The sequence below is a fragment of the Microtus pennsylvanicus genome, chromosome 13 (genome assembly GCF_037038515.1).
Source record: "Microtus pennsylvanicus isolate mMicPen1 chromosome 13, mMicPen1.hap1, whole genome shotgun sequence".
Classification (NCBI taxonomy): Eukaryota; Metazoa; Chordata; class Mammalia; order Rodentia; family Cricetidae; genus Microtus; species Microtus pennsylvanicus.
The window spans coordinates 50,657,783-50,679,529 of record NC_134591.1 but is presented as its reverse complement, the minus strand read 5'-3'; the positions used below and the strand labels follow the sequence as shown (position 1 = coordinate 50,679,529).

Genomic DNA, 21,747 nt, shown 5'->3' with positions numbered 1-21,747 from the left:
CCTCCCAGTTAACGGCAGGGCCCTGACTGTCTGGATTTTTGTTCAGAGGTCCATGCAAAGGGTTTTCACCACAATCCAGGTGTGTTTCTGTGTGTGCAGCTACACTTGTGTGCAATCTGCATGTGGAGACCAGAGGTAGGGTGTAATCCCTTAGGAATAATTCACCTTGGTTTTTGAGAAAGGTCCTCTCACTGGCCTGGGGCTCACCATTCGGCTAGGCTAGTTGACCAGTCTCCAAGCAGCTGACTATCCCCAAGTCCCCAAAGGTGGGAAATTAAGTGTATGTCACCATGCTTGGCTTTTTTTAAAAAATGTGTTCTGGGTTTGAACTCATGATTGTACAGCCAGCACTTTACAACTATCTCCTCAGCCCCCGCTTTTTTTCAAAACAACTCTGGGGTTTAGTCTAAGCCATTCACCTGACACACACACTGTTAACCTTTTCCAGCCCAAACACCGTAAGAACACTGCATTTGTCCAAATGCAAGGCTGCCCCACAGAAACTTGCCCTGGCACTCCCACCCCAAGGTCTGTGGGAGCAGCTGTGGCAGCAGCCCCCAGGACAGATGCAGGTTGAAGGGAGGTGCCCGACGTTTATTTCTGGAGCAGAACCTCAGCACTGGACACAGTTTTGCATGAAGTCGACACACAGACTTGTATAGTAAGTAGGATAGTCACGGAGGTGACTGACATGTGCAGATGACACAAAGTCTACCGAGCGCACCAGGACCTGGTGAGCCAGGCGTGCCGCTACCATGCGTTCCACGTCTCTGGCTGAGACCACCGCATCAGCTTTGGAGTAGAGGTAGAGCTCAGGCCAGTGGGAGCCCGAGTCCTGCAGCCGGTCATAGAAGTGGGTGTGGAAGAGGGCCATGAACGGAGCGAGCAGGAAGTGGAAAAGGACTATGACCATGGCAAAAGCCACCAGGAGCAACAGGCGCAGCACAGCAGGCCAGCGCTCCAGGATGGTTGCCAGGGCCCTCAGGGCCCCTACCAGGTTGCGGTCACCAGGACCACTGTCAAAGATGGTGCCCACCACGTGCAGGTGGCTGAAGCGCGGGTGGGTCTGTAGGAGCTCCAGCACATAGCGGTAGAGCATGACGCCGGCGTTGCTGAAGACGTGGAAGAGCAGCGGTTCCCTCTCAATCTCGTAGTCAAAGAGGAGCTCGAGCAGCTTCTGGGCCATCACACGAAGTGAGGGGATGCCCAAAGACTCAGAGAAGAAGACCATGTGCCAGGGGGCCGTGTATCGGATCACAATGCAGCCCTGAAGAGACGAGAGGGACCAGGTCAGTCCCAGGGAGACGGTGGGGTGGTGGACACAATTTAGTCAGAAGCCAGCAGCTCTAATTCCACAGCTCTGTCGTAGCTAGCCCACCAGCTGCAGGCCCAGGAGTGGAAGCACACGCAAGGCCTGTTTTGTTTTGTCGGTGGTGGTGGTGGTGTTTATTTGCTAGTTTTTGTTGTTTTGTTTTGTTTTCGAGACAGGGTTTCTCTGTGTAGCCTGGCTGTCCTAGAACTAGCTCTATAGACCAAGCTGGCCTCGAACTCACAGAGATCCACCTGCCTCTGCCTCCCCAGTGCTGGGATTAAAGGCGTGCTCAAGGCTGCTTTTCCAATACCCTGCTTCATGCTGTTCATGCCGCCTCAGCCTGGGATGGGATTTGACGCCTGAAGCTGACAGCATGTTTTGGAGACATCTGATCCAACTAGAAGAGTCTCTTCTCTGTAGTTCCTCCTATGGCTGTCCTCCTGCCCCAGACCTTGCATAGTTAAGGCCTTGGGTCTTGGAGACAGCGTGTTGCAGCTATTTTGCACCCCCATGAGACAGAGGGACGGCATGCAGGCCCCAGCCTTAGCCACCAGAGGGCGCTTCTGAGCCAGATCTGCTTAGCAGTCCTGTCCCCTTCCCTGCTGCGGTGCCCTGAAAACAAGAGGCCACACTGTCTGTTTTGGGGGATCTGACCTTTAATTATAGCTGGTTCCTGGACTTAGGATCATTCCTCACACTCACCTTAAAATTCCAAACAGAAAGAGAGGAAAGGAGGGAGGGAAACAGAAACAAAACAATGAAAGAAATTCTAAATCCAGAGAACATTGTTGCTCTTAAATCCAAAAATCTAGGCCCAAGCTCACTTTCAGCTTCCATACCATTACTGGCAGGACCCCTCGAAGGCCAGTTGGAAAAGGCACCAGATGCTACCCTGCCTGGGCCTTAACCCCTTATTAATTTGTTCTAGCGACAAGGAGCCTCTCTGTCAGGGGCGTCTTAGTTGGGCAGGCTCTGGGGTCTGGCAGGTCTGTGCTTAATTCTTGGCCCTGCCACTTATTAAGTGTCTGGGCAAAAAGTAATTTACTTCCTCTTTCTCTGTCTGGGTCCCCATCTATAATTGGGATGACACCCACCTCAAAAGGTTATGGTAGAAGTTACATGAAAAAAAAATGTATCTCAAGTGACAAAAATGGCACCTGGCACAAAGTGAATCCTCACAGAAATAACAAGGGGAGAGGGGTGTGGGCACAGTTCTCTGATGACCCAAACAGGAAAGGCCAGCCATGCTCATCAGCCATAGACCCCTGGGCTTCCAGCCATGGAGGCACTAAAAACTCTCCGGGGGGGGGGGCTGCTGAAGACCACCCACACTCCCAAATGCCTATGCCTGACAGAGGCTATTTCCCCAGCAGCAGGTGGGTCACACACTCTTACAAATATACCCTTACCGCCCAGTCTCTGGTGAGCCAAATCAAATCACAAGGGGAATATAGAGTTAAGGAACACAAGCATTAACTGCAGTGTTTGGCCCTGGACTGGACTCTGGGGTTGGACAAATCAGCTTCCTGAGATGCTTCGGGAACCTGCTTCTTGAGTGTCCAGACAGGGACTGGAGATGGGACGCAACGAGAAGTTACTAACAGGACTAGACGGAGCGCACGGTCTAAAGGAAAGCAGGCCACACACAGTAACTACATCCTACTGAGATAAATGGCAGAGAAAACCTAGACGGACACACCCCTTACAGGGTAAGCTGAGGCAGCCTCTGGGTGGTAGAAAATAAGGTGGTGTTTTCTTTCAAATAAAAAAAAATTGGAGTTTTAGACTGGAAAACTTTTCTTAGCACCCATCGTCTCTTTGCCAGGGTAAAGGCAGCCCTTTCTCTCTGAGGCTGTCCCTGCCACCTCAGCTCCTGTCTCCTCTGGGACCCTTCACCCACTTTCTTCCTCACACCTTCTGCCCACATAACAGCCTCATTCTCTGCAAAGGCCGCCCACCTTCCCGAAGACTCTGTCTGCCGGCCTGGCATGCCCTCTGGGGTTTTCACGGCCATCCACTCCCCTTTCCCTGTAGAAGTCTCTTCATTAAGTCTGGGTTCCTCATGGCTTCCCTAAACTACTCCTGCTATGTCCCATCACCCTAGAACCTATGAACTCTCTTTTAATGTTCTTGTCTCAAAACCACAACTCTTTACTTATAAAGAGCCCAGCCTGGTACCTGGCACGCTTCTTCCTATGAGGTTGGCCCCAGACTCCTCTGCACCCGAGTCACCAAAACCCCTTCACACTACTGACTTCCAGTGCCAGCACTCCCAATTGTCCCTCCACACACTCTGCAGTGAAGGGCTCTCTCTCTCTCTCTCTCTCTCTCTCTCTCTCTCTCTGTGTGTGTGTGTGTGTGTGTGTGTGTCTGTGTGTGTGTGTGTGTGTGTGTGGTTTTTCAAGGCAAGGCTTCTCTATATAGCCTTGGAACTCGCTCTGTAGACCAGGATGGACTCAGAGATCCGCCTGCCTCTGCCTCCCAAGGGCTGGGCTTAAAGACGTGTGTCACCACCACCCGGTCAGCAATGGGCTTTCTTAATGGCAAACCTAGTTTCACTTCACAGTCTCACTTAATCCTCTGTGGACCAGGCCCTGGCATCGCCTCTAAACATATATACTTTGTCTCCTTGATTTGTACCCCTCTGAAGGCTACTTTGAGGAGATCTGGCTATACATGTAAAAGGGGGTTTCCACACTGCACCCAGGCCCTCCTGGGGCTCTTGCTGGCTACCACAACCTCCACATCCGAATTTTAGAGAGGCCTAAAAAGTGTGACTCTTCTCTGAGGCCCTCTGACCCCAAAAATGGGAAAGGAAAGGGAAAGCGCAGTCAGTCCTAAGCTCACCTGGTCAGGAAGGGAAGACGTCCTAGGAAACTAAGTCTGGTTGGTGCACCCTACCCTGGTTCCTGCCATTCAAAGAGCCATGGTCAGGGATGTGGGGTGTGAGCTTACTCTACAACCAGGGAATACATCAAGGCCCTGGGGGAAGGAGAAACAGGTCAGGGGACTGGAACAGCAGCATAAGGACATGGTGTCATCCTGACAGAGTCCCGAGTCCGCTGTCTTCCTCACGGGCCTTCGGCACTACTCTAGGGTGGTCAACCTTTGCTCCAGCCCAGAGGGGAAGCCGCCAAGCTTAATGTCCCCCACAAAGCACCCAAGAGCAGCAGAGGCCCACATCCCAGGCAAGCACTGGCCCCAGTACTCACCCTTTTGTGGTAGATGGCGCTATACTTGGCCAGATTCTTGTCCCTGCAGCCACCCCAGCCCAAGAGAATCACCACAGGCAGCTGCTTCCTGGCCTCCTTCCCACCTTGGCTGGGGGTCCCTGAAACACAAATGGAGACTGTCAATACAGGCAGGATTGGGGTTCTGACCAATCGAGGGCTGTAGGAAGAAACCAACAGGTGGCCCAGTCTCTAGGTGGCTCCCGGCCAAGTGCCTTTTCATCGACCTCTGTCGAGGCGCCGTAGCATCACCGGAGAAACCCACACGAGGACGACCTATTTCAGTAACTCAAACCCCATGAAAATAAAGTGGCTGCCCTTTCCAGACAACATCACCTCCCATCCCAGAGAACCATGACCTATGGGCTAAATCAGACTGATTTCTTTCATTTTCAAAGACTACATTTATATCTTTGTGTGGAAAGGGCCATGTGTCCAAGGTGTGAGTGTTTGGGGTCAGAGAATAACCTTTGGAGTTGGTTCTCCTTCCTTCATGTGGGTCCTGGGGATCGAACTCGAGTCGTTAGACTTGGCAGCAAGTGCCTTAGCCCATGGAGCCATCTCGCCAACCCACTGTTTTCTATGGTCCTTGAGCTAAAATGGTGCGTGTCTGTGTAGTGTATGCACTTGTCCATGTGGTGTGTGCATGCACTGTGGATGATAGAGGTCACTGGGGATCTTTCTCAATCCTCCACCTTGCTTGTGGAGCAGTCTTTCAGTGAACTCAGAGCTTATCGATTCATCCAGGCTGGCCAGCCGATGAGCTCCAGGATCCACTTGTCTTTGCCTCCCCTCAACACTGGGGTCACAGATGTATGCTGCCCTGCCCAGTTTGACAGTGGTCCTGGGGATATGAACTGCAGGCACTTTACCCATGGGCCACCTTCCCAGCTCCAAAAATGGTTTATTTGCTTTTTTTGTCGTTGTCTATTTTATATTGCTGGGGATCAAACTGAGGGCTCCACAGTAGTCTACCACTGAGTACCTCAAGCCCAGGCTTTTACTTCTATGTAGATCAGACTGGCCTCGAACTCACAGAGATCCCTGTGCTTTTGTCTCCTGAGATTAAAGGCATGCACCACTATGCCAGGCGCCTACACTTTTTACATTTTTAAATGGTTAGAAAAAAAATCAAGCCGGGCGGTGGTGGCGCACGCCTTTAATCCCAGCACTCGGGAGGCAGAGGCAGGTGGATCTCTGTGAGTTCGAGACCAGCCTGGTCTACAAGAGTTAGTTCCAGGAGAGGCTCCAAAACCACAGAGAAACCCTGTCTCGAAAAACCAAAAAAAAAAAAAAAAAAAAAAAAATCAATGTGGCAACACATACCTACAATCTAGCACACAAGAAGCTGAGGCAGGGGGACTGACTGGTGGAGAGCTGCCTGGGCTACATATGAAAACACAGTCTTCAAAAAAAAAAAAAACCACAATTTAAATTTCTATGTATATAGCTGGGCCTGGTGGCACGTGGATCTTTGGGATTTGAGGCTAGCCTGGTCTACACAGAGAGTTCCAGGACAGTCAAAGCTACTTAGAGATACCCAATCTAAAAGTAAATAAATAGCAGGTGGTGGCGGCACAAGCATTTAGTCCCAGCACTCAGGAGGCAGAGGCAGGTGGACCTCTGTGAGTTCAAGGCCAGCCTGGTCTACAAGAGCTAGTTCCAGGACAGCCAGGGCTACACAGAGAAATCCTGTCTCAAAAACAAATAAGCAAACAAACAAGCAAACACATAAATCTATAAATTTACAAGAAGTCTCATGTGGTATCTGAAACTGTAGATGAGTAGCAGATAGCTTGCCTGGCAAAATCCCCATCACCTGAACGTGCCTGCGGGGCACACACACAGTTTTATTGGGGTCTGGAGATGTAACTCACATAGCAGAATGCTGGCCTAACAAGTGTAAAGCTGTGGGTTCACTCCCCAACACCTTAAACCCTGCACGGCAGTACATGCCTGATACCTCAGCACTTGGGGAGTGAATCCGGGGGGATTAGAAGTTCAAGGTCACCTTTGCCAACAGAGTGAGTTTGAGAGGAGTCTTTGCAAACACAAGACCCTGCCTAAAAATAAATAATAAGTAAATAAATAAGTTACGCTGAAACATAACCATTCTTATCCAGTTTATCTACTGTCTATGGCTACCTTCAGATGAAAACAGCACCGACCACAAAAGACATCGACGGCTCGCAAAGCCTTAACTATTACTGTCTCTTTACAGAAAAACTTCCTGCGTTCGTACAAGTTTAGCCTCTATAACACCATGGTGCAGGTATGCTGTGTAGTTTCCTTCTACCCACCCTGAGCACCGCCAGGGTTAGCTCCAGCCACAGCTGGAAGCATGTCTCCTTCAGTGATAGTCTTAGGAGCACAAGCCTGCACCATGCCTGCACCATGCCTGTCTGAAGAGCCTCCCCAAAATCATGCACCACCTACCTCATTTTTCCTGCAAGTGAGTGCCACCCACTCTGTGGGGCATTTGCACAAGGACTGTCTGTAGCTAGACAGCCGACCTCTAAAAAGGCCTGGCACGTACCCTTCCAAGGACCAAGCCACTTGGCTATGCTCAGCTGACACCTGAAATTTATTGATGCTGGTGGTGACCTGGCAACACTAAATTTCAAGGCTAGTTACGCAGACGGTAAATATAAATCACTAACCTTTGGACAAAAGGAAGACAACAATTTCCTGTGGAAATTAATGTGATTGAACTGTTCAGTGTTCCTGCTCTTGAGGAGCACAACTCTGGCCTTCAGAGATTAACTGCCCGCACCCACGGGGCTCTAGGCCAGATGGAACAGAAGCTGCCAGACCCGCAGCCCCTTGCGGACATGCGCTATCCCTTCCAGGCTCTACTAACCCAGGTGGCTCCAAACAATCACAGCCTTTCTTATCCCTGTGCCCCTCTACCTTCTGCCAGGAGGGCACCTCAGGATCTGCACTATGTGGGTGGGGACCAGCCCAGCCTTGCCCACCACTGAAGCTCAGACAGCTGCAGACTCCTGGGTTAACCCATGGGACGGACCTCTGGAGTGAAGCCACCGCCCGGATTTCATATCCACCGGATATGAAATATATGATCTAGGACTCAGCTCTGGGGAGAGATCCGTGAAGACACCAGTGCCCGGACATCCTGCCCACTCCCAAAGCCTAAGCACTCCCTCCTGAGAACCAATCTCTGTTCCCACTATGCTCTTCACTGGCTGCGGGGAGTGCACACTGCCCCTCTGCAGTTCATAAGTGGAACCCAGTGCCGTGCGCACAATAGGCAAGCATCTTCGCAGTAGGCTTTACCCATAGCTGTCCCTTTAGATCCTATACATGGACATTCTATAAAAGAAACCTTTAAAATGTGGCTGGGAGAGGGATAGTGGCCAAGGAAAGTCTACCTGAGGAAGTCATGTTCCCTGCCATGCCTCAAAGGTCCAGTGGGGGCATGCAGGGTAGACAGAGGGCATGGGCAGGGCAGGGCTGTGATAAGCCATCTTGGCCACATTAAGCAGCCCTGGAGCTGGGACCCTGGAAGACAGAGAACAACAGGCAGAAGGGCAGCAAAGAGTGGGACTGGGTCTGATTCCACTGATTTGGGGGCTTTATACCATAGCAATAAAGAGAAAATAAAAGTTCTGGGATGGGAAAGGGGCATGACCCAATCTGTTACTGATCACTGTAGACTCACACACGTGTTTAATGTCTGTCACTCTCCCCTTAACCAGCAGACTCTGCAATGCAGGAAGTGACATCCACCACGTTTGTCACCACACGCCCGGTGGACAGCACCATGGCTGGCCTGCACAGAAGCTCAGCAGCTATACAGTTATCACACCCCCATCCAACCATGAGACGAGTGGGGTGCACCCACCAACACCATGCTCTCCTTCCATGCACGGGCAGCGTTTGCTGGAGAAGCTGGGCTGCTATGGCAAGGCAAGCGGTGGCAAAGGAGGGAAACAAGGATGGGGGAGGTCAGGTGGGCGTGGGCCATGACATTAGTCCCAGCACTCAGGAGGCAGAGACAAGGGGATTTCTATGAGTGCGAGGCCAGCCTGGTCTATAAAGCAAGTTCCAGGACAGTCAGGGCTGTTACACAAAGAAACCCTGTCTCAGAAAATAAAAATAAACAAAAAGGAATAGGAGAAGGAAATGACAGGGAGACAGTCACAGGCGTGGAGTGGTGTTACACGCTTCTAATCCTAGCGCTCTGGAGGTTGAGAGCTCTAGACCAGCCTGACCTACACAGCAAGAAAAAGAAAACAGATTCATAATCATCTTGAAACACGCGAAATTCCAGTAGGTCACAAACATCAGCATAAGAATTAAAACTAGGGGCCGGAGAGATGGCTCAGTGGTTAAGAGCACTGACTGCTCTTCCAGAGGACCTGGGTTCAATTCCCAGCACCCACATGGCAGCTCACAACCATCTGTAACTCCATTCCAGGGGATCCAGTGTTCCCTCTCATAACCTCTGTGGGCACCAGGCATGCACGTGGTGCACGGACAAACATGTAGGCAGAGCACCAACACACATAAACTCCATCCTGTCAGAAAGGAGAACATCTTGGGATCTTGGCTGAGCAACAGTTTTGGGCATGACGCCAACATCACAGAGAACAAACAAAGCAGATAAGCTTAGATTTCAATGTCTGCACTCTTTTTCATTTTTATTTTACCTGGGTGAATGTTTTGCCTGTATGTGTGTATGGTGCATTGTGTGTGTGCCTGGTGCCTACTGAGGCTGGACACCCTGGAACTAGATTAAGGTGGCTATGAGCCTCCAGATGGATGACAGATACAGAACACAGGCTTCTGAGAAGGGAACAAGTGCCCTTAACCTATAGGCCATTTCTCCAGGGCCAACTTACTTTAAAGAACACCTTCAGAAAGAAAGAACGGGGGGGGGGGGGGGGGGGGACTCACCTCTGATATGGTACTTGCATTCATAATATACTTAAAACTCTTAAAACCTAAACTAAAACAAATAAGCAGGTGTGTGTGTTTGTGTGTACGTGTGTGTGTCCATTGTGTGTGGGGGAGCAGAGAGAGAGAATACACGTGTATATAAATGAGTCTGGTATACATATGTGAGGTGTGCACCCTTGTATGGGCATGGGTACCCATACAGACATACGGAAGCCGGAGGAGGACATGAAGTGTCCTGCTCTGGAACTCTCTACCCTATTCTTTGGGGTAGGGCCTCTCACTGAGCCTGGGGCAAAGCTGGCAGGGAACCCCAGTGACTGTCCTGTCTCTCCTGCTCCCCCAGCATGAAGGTTACAGGAGCGTGTGTGTGGCCATCCCCAGCTTTTTACACGGTGCTGGCACCGAAGCTCAGACCTCCTGCTGGCACAGCAAGAGCTCGTCGTCACCGATGACGAACGAATGAGTACATGGAAAGATGTTTATCTTCATAGTCATTAAGGGAACGAAAGCCAAAACTACAGCGAAACATCATTTGATGCTTACAAGAAAAGCTATCACCAAAGTTGGAGGGTAAGAAGCCCTGCTAGGGAAGCCAGCCCTTCACACTCCTGGTAGGACGGGGACCTGATGTGACCACTTTGGACAACAGTTTGGCGGTTCCTCACATATCTGAAATGCATTTAACCCAGCAGTTCTGAGGTAGACGCGAGGACCTGTGAATTCAAGTAAAACCTGGGCTGCCAATCAAATTTCCAGTCAGCCTGGCACACATAGCTATACTGAGTCAACTAAAAGAAAGGAGCTTCCATTGAGAAAATGCTCCACAAGTGTAGGGTATTTTCCTAGTGGGGAGGGTCTGGCCCACTGTGGGTGGTGCCACCTCTGGGCTGGTGGTCCTGGGTTCCACAAGAGAGCAGGCTGAGCAAGCCATGAGGGGTAAGCTGGTAAGCAGCTCCCCTCCATGACCTCTGCATCAGCTCCTGCCTCCAGGTCCCTGCCCTGTTTGAGTTCCTGTCCTGACCTCCTTCGATGATGAACAGTGATGTGAAAACTTAAGTCAAATAAACCCGTTCCTCCCCAAATTGTTTTGGTCACGGAGTTTCGTCACAGCAACAGAAACCCAAACTAAGACAAAGACTCTATCTCAAAACACTGAGTCACTTGTGACCCAATAATTCACCCCTAAGAACTGAAAACCACGGTCCATGCAAAAGCTTGGATGTGAATTCTCGTAGTAGTCACACTTTGTGAAAGGGACGTGCCATGCAAAGGAATACTATTCAGTCATGAAGACTAAAGTGCTACCCAGCTCTGCAGACGAGCCTTCAAAACACCATGCTAAGGGAAAGGAGGAAAGGTCAAAAATAGCAGATGATTCCATTCATATAAAATAGCAGATGATTCCAGAAAAGGCAAATCCATGGAGACAGAGGGCAGACCTGTGGTCATCAACAGGCGGAAGGAGGGAGGGAGAGTGACCACCAAAGAGTTTAAGATTACTTTTCCAGTGTAAAAACTTCTAGAATTGGGTCCTATTGATGTTTTCACAACTCTGTGGACACACTAAAAAACAATAAATTGTACATGTTAAGAAGATGTACTTTATAATATGTGAATTATATCTCAATATCATTTTTTAAAAAATATAACCGAAAAAGTAAGCTGCAAAATACTATCATAAAAGAATATCATCTAAGTGTACACACAGCCATTCTAAACACGGCAAAAAAGCATCAAATATTAATGGCAAATCTCTCTGAAATTAGACACAGTTTCTTTTTTGAGCCAGGGTCTCACGGCCTTGAGCTTGCTGCAGAGTTGAGGAGCCCTGAGCTCTGATCCTCTTGCCTCTCCTCGCTACGTGAGGGATTACAGATGTGCACCACCACAGCCAGCTTACAGTTCTTTTATTCCATGGGCTTTTAACCCATTTTCTAAAAAAAAAAAAATGGGGCTGTGGTTGTCTATCCTGGGTAAGACCCTGAGATACTGCGAAAACAAAACAAAACCAACAACAACAACAAAAGATTTCAAAGCAGAGAGTATCAATTCTGCAAGGGAAACCATTTCAGAACTTCAGTAGGGAAGGTAGTCCCATCAAAGCCGCCAAGCCAGCACGGTTAAGGATACCCAGAAGCCCTTGGGAATGAAGAAAAATTCTTTTCTACCCTGACACTACTTGAGCATGCTACAAAAATAACTCAATCCCAGGAAGCCTGTCGTCTGTCAAGGAATAACGGGACGCTGGAAACACAAGAATTACAAATATGTCTGCTGTTCAGCAAGCAGTTCAAGTCATAAACTAAGGCATAAATTAGATTGCGTGTGTCCCAGGGGCGTGTGGAGAAGACAAAGAGGGCCGACATGACACAGGCTGTTTTTAATGGGAGGTAAGAATCAAAACCACAAGAAACGTACGTGCTTTTAAAATGCAAACTAGAAAATGATTCCCCATCCCTCCCCCAGAAATCCTCTCTAGAGTCTCTCTGCTCCTATATTTAATCCGAACGACTTTAAGTTTGGATTTTGAGATAACACAGTGGAACTGTGTTCCATCTAGGAACCCACACGGCACAAAGCCATACATCAGTCCACATCTTTAACTCTGTGACTATGAAACAGACCTGAGCTAAGTCCCCAATTCCTCTCTCTGTGAAATGGGGTAATACTCACTACAAAGAATTCAGCAAGATCATGACTACAGAAGGCTCAAAGAAAGTGTTCAATAAGAGAAATGATTATTACTCTGCCGCATGCCCACTGTAGAAAAAGTAGAAAATGAACATCAAATAAAATCACAATCACACCCTTTGCCGTCCGCTTGTTTTCGCTCAGTGATATATTTTAACACCCTTCCCTGGCAGTTTATATATTTTTACACCATTATTTTCAGTGGCTGCAGAACAGCTGTAAAATGTTTTCATAATTTATGGTGACCAGTCTCCCATTATCGAACATGATGTTGTTCCCAATTTGAGGCTATAATAAAAATACTTCGGTGGACACCCTGTCTTTGTGTACAGCTCTCTCTGTGGCCTTGCATCCCAGCAGCCCTTCCTCGTGCCAGGCAAAATCATCACGCTCACAAGCTCTGGAGTAAGGCTCTCAGGCTGGAGAAGGGTTCCTTGGAGCAATGTAGTTCACATCCTCCATACGTCCGTCCCTCATCTGTGAAACACGATGAAGCATCCCCCTCCTGCCAGGGTGACACAATGAAAGGAGGTCCCAAAGAGCCGGCATGTGGGCGGGGCACAGCATGGACAACCTCAGAGGATCACAACTGGGAAGGGCACACTAGGCCTGGACCTCAAATGCAGGGCTTTTAATGCCTTTGTTAACAGATGGAAGAAAAGGCATGAGAACTTGAAAAATAAATAAAATCTGTGCTTCAAAAACACACTAAAACTAGAATAATTACAGAGAAGACTAGCGTGGTCCCTGCACAAAGATGACATGCTATATATGAAGCACTCAGTAGGGCTTGTTTTGTTGGCGTTTTTTGAGACAGGGTTTCTCTGTGTAGTCCTAGCTGTCCTGAACTCTCTCTGTCGAGCAGGCTGGCCTCAGACTCAGAGATCCACCTGTCTCTGCCTCCCGAGTACTGGGATCAAAGGCGTGCACCACCCACCGCCCAGATGTGTTCAGCGCTTTTTAAATAAATGAATAAAACACTTTGGAAAAAAGTGGCAGTTGCAGCAATATTTGGGGTCCTACAGATAAGAAGAACAATTATTAATTGTCCCTTCCCTTCTTCCTTCCTTCCCTCCTTCCTTCCTTCCTTCCTCCCTTCCCTCCTTCCTTCCTCTCTTTCATTCTTTTTTCTTTTGAGACAGGGTCTTGCTCAGACTAACCTTGGAATGGCAATCCTCCTGCCTCAGCCTGCCCTGTGCTAGGATTATTACCATATGCTTTCATATCTGGCCACCTCCTGAGGGTCTTGACTTCACTACCAAAGCTTGCCAAGCCTCTCTTAGACTCCTGATCCCTTGCTTTGGCACTTCTGATGACCACCATGGTCCTGTCAGCCCTCTGGGAGCTCCACCCCTTCAACACGGGCCCCTCATGATGGTGGTGGGGCCCAACACTGCTTCCTGGAGCCAGCAAAAACTTGCTGAGTTTAAAGATATGGCTAGGCCGGGCAGTGGTGGCGCACGCCTTTAATCCCAGCACTCGGGAGGCAGAGGCAGGCGGATCTCTGTGAGTTCGAGACCAGCCTGGTCTACAAGAGCTAGTTCCAGGACAGGCTCCAAAACCACAGAGAAACCCTGTCTCGAAAAACCAAAAAAAAAAAAAAAAAATAAAGATATGGCTACATTTCTTTGACCCTTGCCACTGCGTAAAAGAGAAGGTAAAAGAGAAGGCTGGAACCCCTAAGTCACCTTGGGGGGCTGCCTTCGGGTCTTCTGGTAACTCAATGGGTGAGAGCCCTGTCTTCAAAGTTTCTGTGAATTTTGTGGGGTCAGCATACTGTTGGAAGATCAAATCCAAGACCTCACACATTAGGCCCAAGTGTGCCCAGACTGGCCCACAAAGCCCAGGGCTCTGAATGACTCTAGCCCACCGCTACACGGTTAGTAATGGCTGCTCACCAACTGCCAAACCACTGCAGTACTTGGCTCTGTGCTTGGATTTCCTCCTATTCGGGGAAAGGGTGAGGCAATTCCAGAAACTAAATATGACTGGCTATCCTGCACACTTCCTCACTAAAGAGCAACCACAAAGGAAGGGCATTCTCTGCCCTGGGCCTTCCGAAGAGTCATTCCGTGCAGCCAGGGCAACCTGCAGAGGAACTTTCTTAAGAGCAAAAGCCGATAAATTCAGAGACCATAGCACACAGGTTAAGGTTGAGTTAGGGTTAGGGTTGGGTTAAGGTTAAGGTTGGGGGTAGGGTTGGAGTTAGGGTAACAGGATTAGGGGTTAATCTTGAAGTTATCATTAAGGTTGGGGTGCAGATTAGGGTTACAGTTGGGAATTCAGGTTTAGAGTTGGGGTTAGAGTTAGGTTTAGGGTTGGGGTTAGGGTGATGCATAGGTTTAAGATGAGGGTTGGGATTAGGGTAATGCATAGGTTTAGGGATAGGGTTGAAATTAATTTTAGGGTTGGATTTAGGGTTTGGTCGGGGTTAGGGTTATATTTAGGGTTGGGATTATGGCTCAGATTGAGGTTGGGTTTGAGCTGGGGTTAGTGTTGGGATTATTGTTAGGGTTAGGGGTGAAGCTAGGGTTAGGGTTGAGATTTGGGTTAGGGGTTAGGTTTAGGCTTAGGGTTAGAATTAGGGTTATGGTTGTGGTTAAGGGTTCGTGTCAGGGTCAGGTGAAGGTCAGATTCAGGTGTAGGGGTCAGGGGCTGAGGTTAGGTTTGAACCTAGGGTTATGGTTCAGGTAAAGATAAGGTTAGTGTTTAGTGTTAAATTAGTTTTAGGTTTTGTGTTTAAGTTGGGCTGTAGCTTTGGTTAAGGTTGTGGTTAGATTTGGGTTTAGAGAAATAGTCCCTGACCTCCATATTATCTCTGGAGCATGCATTCGGAAAATAAGCAGAAGAAACAACTGAAAGCCCTCATCGTACTTCATTCGGGAGAGATGGTTCAAGGAGGCATGAAAGTCGTCTAATATGGTTAGGGTTTGTGGGTAAGGTTTGGGTTTCTGTTAGAGATGGCTTAATGTTAGGGTTAGGGTTAGAGCTAGGGTTAGGGTTATTGTTGGCCTTATATTTAGGATTAGGGTTGGAGCTAGGGTTAGGGTTAGCATTGTGTTTAGGCCTTTGGTTGTTGTTAGGGTTAGGGCTAGATTTAGTTAGAGTTAGGGATTAGGGTTAGGGTTAGTGTTGGATTTAGTCTTAGGGATGAGATTGGGATTGGGTTAGTTTTAGTGTTATATTTCTTGTTTAGGTTAGGGTTGGGGATACAGTTAAGGTTAACATTGATGTTTAGGCTTGGGTTGGGTTGGGTTAGAGTTAGGTTTGGTTTTACATTTATGGTAGCATTGAGGTTTAGGCTGGTGTTTGATTTGGGTTAGGGTTGGGTTTGGATTGGTGTTACAGTTAACAATAGTATTGGGTTTTAGGTTCATGTTTGGTTAGGGTTAGTGTTAGGGTTGGGTCATGGTTTTGGGTAATTTTGGTGTTTAGGCTGTTGTTGGGTTTCAGTTAGAGTTAGGGTTTGTTTTACAGTTAAGGGTAGCATTGGTGTTTAGGCTGGTGTTGAATTTGGGTTAAGGTCAGGGTTTTGACTGGGATTACAGTTAAGAGTAGTATTAGGGTTTAAGCTGCTGTTGGGTTTGGGTTAGGGTCAGTGTTTGGACTGGGGTTACAGTTAAGGGTAGTATTGGGTTAGGGTTATGGTCAGGGTTTGGATTGGGGTTACGATTATGGGTAGTATTGGGGTTTAGGCTGGGATTGGGGTCGGGGTTTGGGAAGCAGGCCATGACCTCCAACTTAGCTCTGGTCTTTACACTGAGAGGGCAGTAGAAGAAACAATGAAAGCCCTGGAGGTTTTTCCTCTTTGAGGAAAGATTCAAGGAAGGAAGTTGTCTCTTAGAAAGGAAGAGGACTTACTCTCCAGATGGTAACCACAGTTGAGAAGCCACTGCTCCCCTATCCTCTCTCTCCAGAAATCCACAGCTCTGCAGGGTGCCTCTAAAGCATCCCTCAGGTACCAACAACTCACCCTTGGCAGTGACACAGCAAATGCCACACTGACAGAAGCAAATGAAGACTGGTGTGTTGAAGAACAGGAAGTGTTGGCTAACGAGTCCTCCAACAGGCCCTGGTGCCTGGGAGGAAGCATCCTTCCAACAACACAATGTCCTACTGTGGGATGTAGAGTAACTGGCCCCTTGGATGTCTTCCAGTTCTTTTTTTTTTTTTTGGTTTTTCGAGACAGGGTTTCTCTGTGGTTTTGGAGCCTGTCCTGGAACTAGCTCTTGTAGACCAGGCTGGTCTCGAACTCACAGAGATCCGCCTGCCTCTGCCTCCCGAGTGCTGGGATTAAAGGCGTGCGCCACCACCGCCCGGCTGTCTTCCAGTTCTAAGCCCCAGTCTTCTAAAGCAACAAGGGGAAGCACATTGGAGGAGAAGCCATTCAGTTCCAGGAACACACATGCAGCCTCTACCCTGTTGACCTTCACAGTCCTAGGGGGTCGTCATGATTATTTCTAGCTGACACAGAAGAAATGCATGCCTCAGAATGATTCAAGGATGTGCTAAAGCCGGGAGTAGCAGTGCGCATCTTTAATCCCAGCACTTGGGAGGCAAAGCCTGGAAGATCTCTGTAAGTTCAAAGCCAGCCTGGTCTATAATAATGAGTCCCAGAACAGTGAGAACTACACAGGAGAATCCGTCTCCAGCATCATTATCATCATCATCTACCAAAGCCAGTTCCAGTGGCACGTGCCTAGAATGCCAGCTACTAGAAAAGATTGAGCAGTATTTGTAATTTCAAGCTTATTTGGGCAGCTGAGTACATTCAAGGCCAGTCTAGACAACAGGGTGAGACTGTCAAAAAAGGAGGGCTGAATTGGTGAGATTGTCCAGCATGTGCTAAACCACATGACCTGAGTTAGCTCTCCAGCCCCACAGAGAACCAACTGTCCTCTGTCCTGTGCACACACACTATGGTGAGCATGCACACACAAATAAATATGTAACTAACTTTAACAAGGGCTAAGAACAGCATAGTGGTAAAGCAACTTGCCTTAGCCATGCATCAGGCCCTGGGTTCAATCCCCCAGTCCTGTCAAAATAAATAAATAATAAAAACTTGCCAACAATAGAGAGCTAGTAAGAGGTAGGGCAGAAATGCAAACCAAGATAGTCTCTACCCACCTGGGCAGAGAGAGAACCCTTGTCTTTCTGGCCATGCAGAAGGGGGAGTGTCAGTCCTTTGCAGCTAACGGCTCTGCAAGGCTAGCAATATTAACTGACTTCATCTCATGCTTGAAGTCAAAAGTCCTTTCACATCATAAGCCCAATGATTCAGCTCTAGGGACAAACAGAGTCAGTCATTCGTGCTTTGGGAGCTGAGAGGCTGATGCCCTATCCTAAGCTCCAAGCAAGGGAAACACAGTAGGACCAGAGGGGCCTGCGAAGGCTGTTGACAGAAGCTAGGCTTTACGATGAGCTTCCAATGAGCTGGACAAACAAATGCTGTTCCAAACAGACCAGAGAGCAGAAGCTGAGGCCTACTTGTACTTAGAACCTCCTCTGCCATAGTTTCCAACAAGGACAACGTTCCATTCTCTGGTCCAACAACTTATACTAACCTTGTGAGGCCTCCCACACATCTTTTTTAATGATATGACTGTAGGGGATAAACAATGTTAATTCCAAATGCCAACCACTAAACTCATTTCCATCAGGACCTATGCCAAGTCCTTTACACCAATAATCTCAAGTGTGCAACCAGTAATTTTTCCTCATTTTTGCTGAAAGGGAAAACTGAAATTTGGAATTGAAAGTCTACCGAAGGTCATCCAATTACCAAAAGCAGGAGATAGTATTTCGACAGAGTTCAAGCCAGCCTCACAGACTGATCTGTTAACCACTGCCAAGGAGGACTAGGCACGCTGCGCCCTGAACTTTTCTGGGGTCCGGAGGCTTCCCAAGGATCCTATGCCCTCTGGAAAATCAAGGGTGGGCCTAACCAAACTTGGCTATGAGGGGAGAGAATTGGGAAGTCCGATCCAAAACAAAAGAATTAGGGTGAACCTCGAAGGGGCTCCAGCTACAAAGGGAGGCAGAACTCGGGCCTTGAGAACCTAGAGTGGAACAGAAAGACCCTCAGTCGACTGGGAGGGGGAGGGGGAGGCGGGGCTCAGAGGGCGGGGCTCTGCGCGCCCCGCAAACTCCATCCAGCCCGGCGGACCCCGGAGGGGGCGGGCCGCGAGAGGGCGGGGCCGTGGGACAGGCGGGGCGTTGCTGCTGGGCTACCACCCCAATCCCCGTCCATACTCTGGCTCCAGCAGGGCTGATCCGGGATCTCGATGCTGTAATCCAGCTCGGCCGAGGCCATGGTGAAGGTGCGGGCCGTCAGCACGGGCCTCCCGCCGGAACTCCCGCGGTTTCACCTCGCCTGGGCCAGACGCCGCCGGGCCACGCCCACTCCCCCGCCCCCGTCCTGCGCTGCCCAATCCCTGAGCCGCGTTCTGTGACCTCCCTCCTAGCAACCACCAAGTCGCTCCGCGCCACCCGCCGCACCCACTAGCCTGACCCTAGCAACCACGCTCCTCCCCTCCTGTCTTTGGCCCACAGCAATTGGCTGACTCTCTTGATCCAGATCAAGCATTGGTCAGCGGGGCCTCGCTCTCGGAGCGTCCCCACCCTCCTGTGAAGGTAAGTGTAGGTGGGAGAGTTGAAGTGTTAGAGACGGGGCGTCTCAGAACTTTGTCTTCTCGTACCTGCTAAAAAAAACTTGGACTTGCACATCTAACTACGTCTACCTGAATCACCAGCAGCAGTTCACTGGCTGAAGGCAGAAAAACGAATAAAACAGTGTAGGTGGCGCGTGCCGACCCGATCCTCCCACTCCTGAGAGACTGGCTGCCTGACTGGGAAGGGGTCTTCAGGTAATAACTAGTAGCTTAGAAAGGATACAGCCTTCTTGCATTTAGTAAATATTTACTGAACAGCTGTATGTACCAGAGACTGGGCAACATCCAAACCTTTGGGCTTTAGTGAGCGCCAACCTTTGGTCCAGCAGTTCTCAGCCTGTGGGTCGCGACCCCTCGTATCAGATATTTGCATTATGATTCATAACAGTGGCAAATTTGCCGTTATGAAGTAGCAACGGAATAATTTTATGATTGGGGCCACCACAGCATGAGGAACTGTATTAAAGGGTCTCAGCATTAGGAAGGTCGAGAACCACTGCCTTGGTCCTTATGGTCCTACTGGGAGAGAAGGAAGAACCGCTCATGCACCACCTCTAATCCGATGGGGGAGGATAAATACTTTAGAAGAGTAAGGATTGGGGGAGCTCAGTCCCCAAGAGAAGTAGCATTTACGACAACAGAGCAGTTGTGGAGCTGGGTCTTGAAAGGCTTTTGAAGAAAAGAAAGGTAAGAACTCACAGCTGAAAAATTTTAAAAATCTCACTTTAAACAGTTGAGGGGTGGCTGGGGAGATGACTTAGCCAGTAAAGTGTTTCCCAGCTGAGCATAAGGGACAAGCTTGAATGCCCAGGACCCAGGTAAAATCTACACAGTAATAACAAATTAATATGAAAAAGAATATAAAGGATTTCTGTGAGTTTGAAGCCAGAGCAAGTTCCAGGACGGCCGGGGCTACACAGAGATACCCTGTCTCCAAAACAAAACAAAACAAAAAACGCAAAGGAATAAAAGGGTGGAGAGAGATAAAGACACCCAGTGTGGTGGATCCAGATGCAGAACTCTCAGCTACTTCTCCAGCACCATGTCTGCTTGCACACCCCCACATTCCCTGCCATGCTGATGATGAACTAACCTCTGAACTGTAAGCCAGCCCCAATTAAGTGCTTTCCTTTACAAGAGCTGCCATGGTCATGGTCTCTTTACAGCAATGGAACATTTAGTAAGAGAGAAGTTGGTACCAGGGAGCAGTACTGGTATTGCTGTGAGAGGCCTGACCTTGCTGCTGGTGGGTAGAGTGTGGATTTTAGATGAGGAAAGCTATTGAAGGAAAGCAAGAAGTTGGAGCTTAGTGGGCCATACTAGCAGGAGAATCGAAGACAATGGTGCTGAGAGCAATGTAGCTCATGATGACCCAGCTCAGGGGGTTATAGAAGAGAAGAACGTTGGTGTGTGGCCTAGAAACCATTCTTGTGATATTTTGGCAGAGAACGTAGCTGCTTTCTGCCCTTGTCCAAAAAAATCTGCCTGAGGCTAATGTAGCAACCTTTCTTTTGAGCCATCAGCCAGCTTCCATGGAGACCAGGGGACAATCAAGATGCTGACATTGGATCCCTCTGGTCAGTGGCAGACCTTAAGAGGGCATGGGTGGAAAGAGCATAGCTGTGCGCAAGATATTAATCCTTTGTTTGTTTGCCGCCGTGCCTAGCTTAATCATCATCTTTTTCTTTCTTTCTTTCTTTCTTTTTTTTTTTTTTTTTTTTTTTGCTTTTTGTTCTGTTGAGACAGGGTTTCTCTGTAGCTTTGGAGCCTGTCCTGGAACTCAATTGGTAGACCAGGCTGGCCTCGAACTCATGGAGACCCACCTGTCGCTGCCTCCCAAGTGCTAGGATTAAAGGTGTGTGCCACCACTGCCTGGCTTAATCATTTTCTTAAATTACATTTTAGCTGAGTATTGTGGCACACACCTTTCAATCCCAGCACTCGGGAGATGGAGGCATATGGATCTCTGTAAGTTTGAGATCAGGTTGGTCTACATACTCAGTTAAGGCTATATAGTGAGACCCTATCTCAAAATACTAACAAAATAAAATAAGTTACCCTTTATTCATTTGTGTGCATGTGGGAGTCAGAGGACAACTTACAGGCTTTGGTTCTTTCCTTCCACTTTGTGGGTCCTGGGGATTGAACTCAGGCCACTAGTCTTGCCAGCAAGCCCCTTTACCCACTGAGCCATCTCATAGCCCCTTAGCTATTTATCCTTGATAAATAAAACAGGTCTCTTGGTGTCTCTAGATGCCAGCACGAGGGTCAAAGGTACATACAGATGAGTGGCCTCACCCTTAAAGTATCAAGGGGTTTTAAATAAGGATATAGGACAAGAAACTTGGTTGGGCTTTAGTTATCCCTCTCAATCCTTGGGATGTGAGGATATAAGAGGCCACCAACAATGACGGCTTTGCAGGGCCCAGGACACTTCAGAGCTGGGCAGAGTGGCTGTGAGGCTGCTGAGAATGGAGGAAGAATTGCCAAGGGCAGAGTGAGGAGACCAGAAGAGGAAGAACAACAGGAAAGGAAGATGAGGGTGAATGGGAGGGGTGAAGCCTAGGGAAGGTCGGGGGAAGTATGTCTGTGAAACCTTGGGAGGGGTGGGGGGAGAGTGTGTCTGTGAAACCTTGGGAGGGGTGAGGAGAGGGGGGAGACTGTCTGTGAAGCTTTGGGAGGGGTGAGGAGAGGGAGAGACTGTCTGTGAAGCTTTGGGAGGGGTGAGGAGAGGGGGGAGACTGTCTGTGAAGTCTTGGGAGGGATGAGGAGAGGGGGAGAGTGTGTCTGTGAAGACTTGGAAGGGGTGAGGAGAGTGGGGTAGTGTGTCTATGAAGCCTTGGGAGGGGTGAGGAGAAGAGGAGGAGAGTGTGAGGAAATCTGAGTTGTGTTTTTCAGGAGAGCAGGAGAGTAGCTCTGG

General features: G+C 48.9%; 1 protein-coding gene and 1 non-coding gene across 2 annotated transcripts; one reads left to right on the top strand and one right to left on the bottom strand.

The window, feature by feature from the left end:
- Positions 1–573: 573 nt before the first annotated feature.
- Positions 574–18,553, bottom strand: Tmem53 (transmembrane protein 53). The gene is made up of 3 exons (XM_075945088.1): positions 18,409–18,553; positions 4,525–4,643; positions 574–1,267 (listed from the first exon to the last, which is right to left on the bottom strand). Exons 1-3 carry the CDS (start codon positions 18,467–18,469, stop codon positions 614–616), a joined length of 834 nt encoding a protein of 277 aa, XP_075801203.1. The 5' UTR covers positions 18,470–18,553; the 3' UTR covers positions 574–613.
- LOC142834571 (U6 spliceosomal RNA) lies at positions 12,842–12,949 on the top strand. Its single transcript, XR_012907651.1, has one exon. It is a non-coding gene; the product is annotated as a U6 spliceosomal RNA (small nuclear RNA).
- Positions 18,554–21,747: the final 3,194 nt, after the last annotated feature.